The 6,175-nt window shown below is 36.0% G+C and overlaps 1 protein-coding gene across 3 annotated transcripts; it reads left to right on the top strand.

Moving 5' to 3' along the window:
* The first annotated feature begins 734 nt into the window (after nucleotides 1-734).
* On the top strand, nucleotides 735-5,828 carry LOC141657406 (uncharacterized). 3 transcript variants are annotated; one of them, XM_074464638.1, is made up of 7 exons: nucleotides 735-955; nucleotides 1,073-1,186; nucleotides 3,149-3,297; nucleotides 4,273-4,382; nucleotides 4,494-4,579; nucleotides 5,115-5,219; nucleotides 5,330-5,828. In XM_074464638.1, the coding sequence occupies exons 2-7, from the start codon at nucleotides 1,077-1,079 to the stop codon at nucleotides 5,454-5,456; spliced, it is 687 nt and encodes a 228-aa protein (XP_074320739.1). In that variant the 5' UTR covers nucleotides 735-955; nucleotides 1,073-1,076; the 3' UTR covers nucleotides 5,457-5,828. The 3 variants fall into 3 exon arrangements, with proteins under 3 accessions (XP_074320739.1, XP_074320740.1, XP_074320741.1); XM_074464639.1 differs by having other exon boundaries at nucleotides 751-955; nucleotides 5,333-5,828; XM_074464640.1 differs by lacking the exons at nucleotides 5,115-5,219; nucleotides 5,330-5,828 and having other exon boundaries at nucleotides 751-955; nucleotides 4,494-4,583.
* The last annotated feature ends 347 nt before the right edge of the window (nucleotides 5,829-6,175 follow it).

The following is a 6,175-nucleotide window of genomic DNA, read 5'->3' as shown; positions in this document are numbered from 1 at the left end:
CTCATTTGACCTCATTTATACTTTATTTTTATATACGTTTTATATTGTAATATTAACTTTATTTTGAAATTATATGATATTTTGGCATTCGTATGTATACTGCCCTCTCTGTCCCGATCAATTGTTAACATTTGTTTTTTGGGCACTATCCATAAAGGAGGAGAATCTTTTAAATAATTTCCAATACAACACATAAAATATAGTTATGAGAGATCTTGTTGATTTGTCTTAAAATGTAATTAAGAATATCAAAATTTTATAATTCTTACACTTGTGTAAGTAAAGATTTACGAAATGAAATAAGCATAAATGAAATAAGAATCGGTAAACGTTTAGAAGACAAATGATAACAATTTACTAGGACAAATAGAGTATTATACTCCTCACATTTAATATTTTCTTCCTATTTACTTTTACGTGGTCTTCAAGGCACTACTTTAACCGGGTTTTCCAGGGTGTATACATCATTTGTTTTTGTCGAAAATTATATTTTGTATATGGTACTCTTATAGTAAATATAAATATTTTCATTTTATGTATTAATATTTCTTATTTTTCAACGTATTTCCAGAGTTTTTCAAATTTGACCCAGAAAAATTGAAATGGGAAAAATAAGAATTGGTGGGAGTAATATAATAGTATCCTTTAATTTTTTTTATAATATTATTTATTTTTAAAAGTATTTATATTTAGTTAGATTTGAAAAGCGAGAAACTCAAAATAAATTTATAATCAGAAAGCGAGTTCGAACTTCAATTGCTCAGGGTGCAGTGCTCCACGAGCTTCGAGCCGTGTCCGAGCCCATTCGCATTACTCTGTAACTCTAGTCTGGAGTCTCATATCCTCCAACCCTGAACAAGAAACATACCCAATTCCTGAAATCAACTCTAATTGCCAAACAACCCAGTAGTAGTACACCCCCTTCTAGTTTCTCAGTTTCGTCTTTGCATCAAAGGTAATCTTGTCTCTCTCATTTACTATTTACTAATCTTCGTTTTCCTCACATTTTCTTTGATTTTTGTTTGATTTTTTCATATTTTCAATTGGTTTGATGTTTGAGTTGGTTCCTCAGGAGGATGGAAGGACTCAAGTATTCGGAAGCCAATTTAACGGTATTGATTCAACCCTCCAAAACTGGTGCTGTTACGGATGCTATCAAGCAACAACTCAGCTCTTCCCTTTTCAAGTTCCTTTCTTTCTCCTTTTCTCCTTTTTATATATCATTTATCGTTTTTCTTATTCATTGTATCGTTCTCAGTTAAGTTAGTTTCTTGTAAGACCGTCTCATGTCTATTTTGTGCTAGTTATACTCTAGCGAGATTGTCTGTCTTAGCATACTGGTTAAGACGAATATATTGTGGTTAAGACGAATATATTGTGGACATTAGCTTGCATTTATTTATTTGGTTGTAGACTTGTAGAGTGGTTTTTTGAGCCTAGGATTGGGTAAAGTCATTGTATTCTGGAAGACTTAAGATTCTTCTGCTAATCATTTGATTCTTTAGGTAGTTTTCTGATTGGAATCACTTTTTGTGTGGCGGTAACTGGTAAGTCTCTCTTAAGACTGTTGTAAGCGTGAAACGGATCAAATTGTTAGTAAATGCTCATTACTAACCGGGTATATGATGGTCCTCATCAAGATTTTGGTTGGGTTCATGCGGGGTTTTAGATTGAGAGGTCTAAGTGGGTGGTTATAGTCCTAGTATGTTGAATTTGTTTTAAGGGGTGCTGTTTTGATCTCTATCTTAAATCATGGGTATTGGTGAGTTCGTGTTTTTATTGATTGATTTGTCGGTGTCTGGTATTTGTTTGTTTAGCCGAGGGATGTGATAATGGGAGGGTGGGAAGGGATTGCTGCATGAGGAATTTGTTTCAATCTGTAACTGGTTAGAGGTGAGGCTGCATACATTTTTCCGAACATTCCATCATCAGACTAATAATGACTACTCTGTAGTTGATACTGTACTTGGTAGTTGTGGTGGCGGTTGTGATGCTATTGTTATGTGCTTACAATTTTATGTGATTGTGAAAGCGGGTTTGCGTTTATTATAGATGATGGGACATATGCGATGAAGAAAGTATTGATTCAAAACAATGAGCAACTGGAATTGGCGAGGGAGGAGATTCGTGTTTCTTCCTTGTTCACTCATCCTAATCTAAAAAGAAAAGTACTTCAAGTGGGTAATTTTTGTGCATCCAAGACCTATGCTAGTTTTGGGGCTTTTCACTTTCGATAAAATATCAAGGAGGGGGAGGGCCGAGGGGACGGTCAATTGTCATTTTTCGTTTAGATTTTTTGTGAATTTTAGGGTTGCCCTTGTAGGAAGGGCGTGCATAGCCATGTAAACACCAGACAATTTGTAATTGGACAACTTATTTTAGGTGAAAACACTGTTTTTAATGTGAAATTGCCGTTCCAACATCTGGTCATGTACCCATCTAGAAGATTTTTAACAAAGTCTGGTTAACATAATACCTTCCAACTTCTTTGGTCAGTCTCGAATATATGAAGGCATGGGGAAACACAGTTGGAAGGCCAAGAATCAAGCACTTAACTGTGTAATGTAACTGGGCTGTGAAGCTTGGGCTACCTCATCCAGAAAAGTTTACCTACTGGCCGAGAAGAAGGGATCTTGATTCTTGAGTGCTTGTTTTGAAGGGTACATGTGCTTTCACGGTGGAGTGTAATTTGGCTTGACTTCTCCGGTCTGAAAATAGGAGAGGGATTGAGAAAAGAATTACATATGTTTGTTAGTTTGTCTATTAATGGATGACGAGGGCTTGTCGAGAATGGGATTTTGATGGCCATCTTTCTTATTTGTTTAGTGGATTGCCCGCATCTTTTAATATCAAGAGTTCAACATAGTACGGTTGTCGGATTACTTCACTATTGTCTTTGCAGTCGGTTAACCTTTGAAGATATGGCGATAAGGGCCTTCATCTCTTAGTTAACTTCTTAAAAGAGGATTATAATGTTCCTTGCATAATATTGAGACATCTGATGAATTATGCTTTTTATATTAGGTTGATATTGGGTCTGTAATTTGTATCTCTACTGAGATGGTTAGTGTCTTTTTCCTTTTTCTCACCTGTAAGAATGCTGTGCTTTAAGTAATCCCTTGCTGATTATCTCTGCCTTCATTGTCAGGTATAATGAAACTTTTGATGGTGTATTATTGGCTTATGACTTTGTCATCAAAAGCAACCTTGCGAAGATTCTGTCGCTGTATCCTTTCGTTGGTGTTAGTCTGAAGGCTACTCTTCTACTTTTTGATCCAAAGCCTGATACATACTTAGGTGTGTTGTCTGAAGCATAGTGTCTCTTTATTAAATTGAGGGGTCCGTAAAAAAACGAAAAAGTTCAGGGGTACACGAGAGAATATCTCTAAAATGTATTATCCCCATCACTTAAAACAATTTTGAGAAATCGTGTGCATAATGGGCAATTAATTTTATGAATTAACAAATTTCTGAAGAAGATTGTCTGATGATTAAAGCATTTTTAGGCCATCAGGATTTAGACTGCGGACAGAAGTGGCATTAATACAATTGTATGTAACTTGGGAGGGATTTTGAATTCCTGTTGTTGTAAATTTGGTATGGTTGTGACTTTCAGTGACAATAGCAAATGCAGTTTTCGGAGTTTGATGCACATTCCTGAGTTTGGAATGTACATTTGGTATGGTTGTGGCTTTCAGTGACACTCACAAATGCAGTTCTCGGAGTTTGATGCGCATTCCTTATTGGTGCGCGGAAATCATCTCAATCACTTTGAAGAGTAATATTAGCTAGATGACTTCGTAGTAGCCTTACATGCTATCTGAATATTCGGAGTTTATATGATAGAATTTGCCTGAGTTAATTATTATTGTTTTTTCCTGTTCTGTGCATCTGCTAGATGAAAGTATTTAAAACCCTAAAACATTTAGATGCTTAGTTGCAAAAGGAAACAAATGCATTAAGCAATCATGTGTACCAGAAGGTGTCTCCGGCGTACTTATAGCCTTCAGGACCGGCTTTCCGTAACCACCTTGGGTGACTATGTGAGAATGCATTTTGGTTGCCAAAACAACTTATACTCACCCCTAAAAATAGTTTTATGGCATATCAGTACCCAGTTTAGCCATGCAATGCTTAAACCCGTTACCACTAGAAATTGAATATGACTTAACACACCACTTTATCTTTTTTATATTGAAGTCTAACATGGTCACTACTTACTAGATTGGTTGTTGTGTGTCCTTCATTATTAGTTTGTTTGTTTTTTATCAGAAGGTAAAGTAGTGAAGCTTGCACAGGATGCAATTCATGTTGTGATTCTTGGATTCTCAGCAGCCATTATAACGGATGAAAATATTCGTGATGAATTCAAATTCAAAATTGTAAGTACCTTTGATTATATTATACCCCCCGTAATATTTACTTTTTCTTTTCCACTTTAACATCCTAAGATGCTTTCCTCCCTGGCTGATTTTTAATGTGTTATGTCATAGAAACACGGACGAGAAATCTTCCGCAGCACATCTCATAAGCGCCATGTGATTAAACTTGGGACCACGATTCGCTTCTTAGTCAAGAGGTGAATGACGATCTCTCCCTGGAATTAAACATTTTCTATAAGCTGCCCTAATATTTTTAACACCTGGCATAGACTCTGTATCTCTTTAGACAGTCATATTTGGAAATGAAATCTAAAACGACTCACAATTTCTTGGAGATATTGTTTTTTGAAACCGAAAGTCACTTCTAAGGTCGTCCAACCAAGATATTGTAAAACTGCATGTTATTTATAGAATACCCCTATTAAAGAACATTTTTCTGGGATATTTTGGAAAATAAAATTCGATTTTATGATAGTGTTTATGTTAAACTGCCTTACATAAGTACTCCGTACTTTTGTTGTACAACAGTGTGCGATGTTTCTGTAAATCTGTTCCCCCCACCCCCCAAAAAAAAGAAACATCTTTGAGTGTCTGTCAAAACTATATGGTGTTACTCCTTTAAATAAAACATATTCTAATAGCATTAAGTGATGAATCTCTGTTAGGCGAAGTTTATCCTGAGGCCCTTGATAGTTGATACTATGTGTTAACCATTTATTGTACATGCCGTAGTTTTGATGAGGAAACACTACACATATCTGGATCATTGGAGCAACCAACCACTGGAGATATTCGCTGGTTGAGTAAGAATTCCGGGGAACTATTCTCAGCTGGAAGGTAATTCATCTACCCAGACGTTTACTGTAATTAGAGGGTTAAAGTGGCAGGGTTGGTCATTTGTAATTTGCTTCACCATTTTTGAATATCACTGATATATGCTTTTGTAGGAGGAGCTCTAGGAAACGGTCGAATGTTGATGGGACAAAAGAAGAGCTTAGTAGTGGAACAGTTGATGTAAGTGCATTATTTAGTGATAATCGTGTCTTGAAGAAGCTCAAAACACAGAGACTATAAGAAGGGTGATGAAGGATGCAGTAGAGTTGAAAGATTGTTTTCACATCCTCATGACTATTATGTCGCCGTCATTTTTTTTTTGGGGTAGAAAGAGGCACAAAGGCAGTAGTAGAATATAAGGAGTAGGGGAACTCGAAGATACTACTGTTTGATGGTAGACAAGACTCAGTCTCTACCACCAGGCTAGGGCTGTGAGAACTCATTTGTGACTAGTGTTTTGAGTGTAATGCTATCTTTAATGGTTCCCATTTTTGGTATTGAAGCATATGAAGTTTGGGAATAAGGAAGTCAATTTGTTTTGATGATTACAGGCATACAGCAACCAAGTTGTCAATTATTTTTGAAAATTCCTCTATGTTAGTTATACACCACACTTTCACTCTGTCGACAGTCGATTGACACGACGCTTCTTATGAGATAGCACTTGGACACATTATTTAGGCCAAAGCATAAAATTTAGGCAACTACATTCATAGCTCTGTCACTAAATAAGAAGATAAATTTGATGGATCATTGTGATTGTTATAATTAATAAAGCTTTGGAGTACATTATTCTTTGCCAACTTTAGTGGTAGACTGGTAGTAGTCATATTGTGTTGTTCTCACTTTAGAAGTGGTTGTATTTATGACGAGGACGACAACTGATCATGTGATTGTTAGCATTTGTCCAAGTTGGGAGGTTATGTGCCAACACCGTCACTAAATTAAGCTTTCACAAA

The sequence above is a fragment of the Silene latifolia genome, chromosome 5 (assembly GCF_048544455.1).
Source record: "Silene latifolia isolate original U9 population chromosome 5, ASM4854445v1, whole genome shotgun sequence".
In the NCBI taxonomy this organism is placed as follows: domain Eukaryota; kingdom Viridiplantae; phylum Streptophyta; class Magnoliopsida; order Caryophyllales; family Caryophyllaceae; genus Silene; species Silene latifolia.
The sequence above is the reverse complement of the archived record's forward strand: the minus strand, read 5'-3'. Positions and strand labels throughout refer to the sequence as shown.

Bases quoted from the DNA above. Each gene is read 5' to 3' on its own strand.
- LOC141657406 (XM_074464638.1), top strand. From the start codon at position 1,077: ATGGAAGGACTCAAGTATTCGGAAGCCAATTTAACGGTATTGATTCAA. The intron at 3,298-4,272 runs GTGTGTTGTCTG...GTTTTTTATCAG, and splicing joins AAAGCCTGATACATACTTAG to AAGGTAAAGTAGTGAAGCTT. The intron at 4,580-5,114 runs GTGAATGACGAT...TACATGCCGTAG, and splicing joins ATTCGCTTCTTAGTCAAGAG to TTTTGATGAGGAAACACTAC.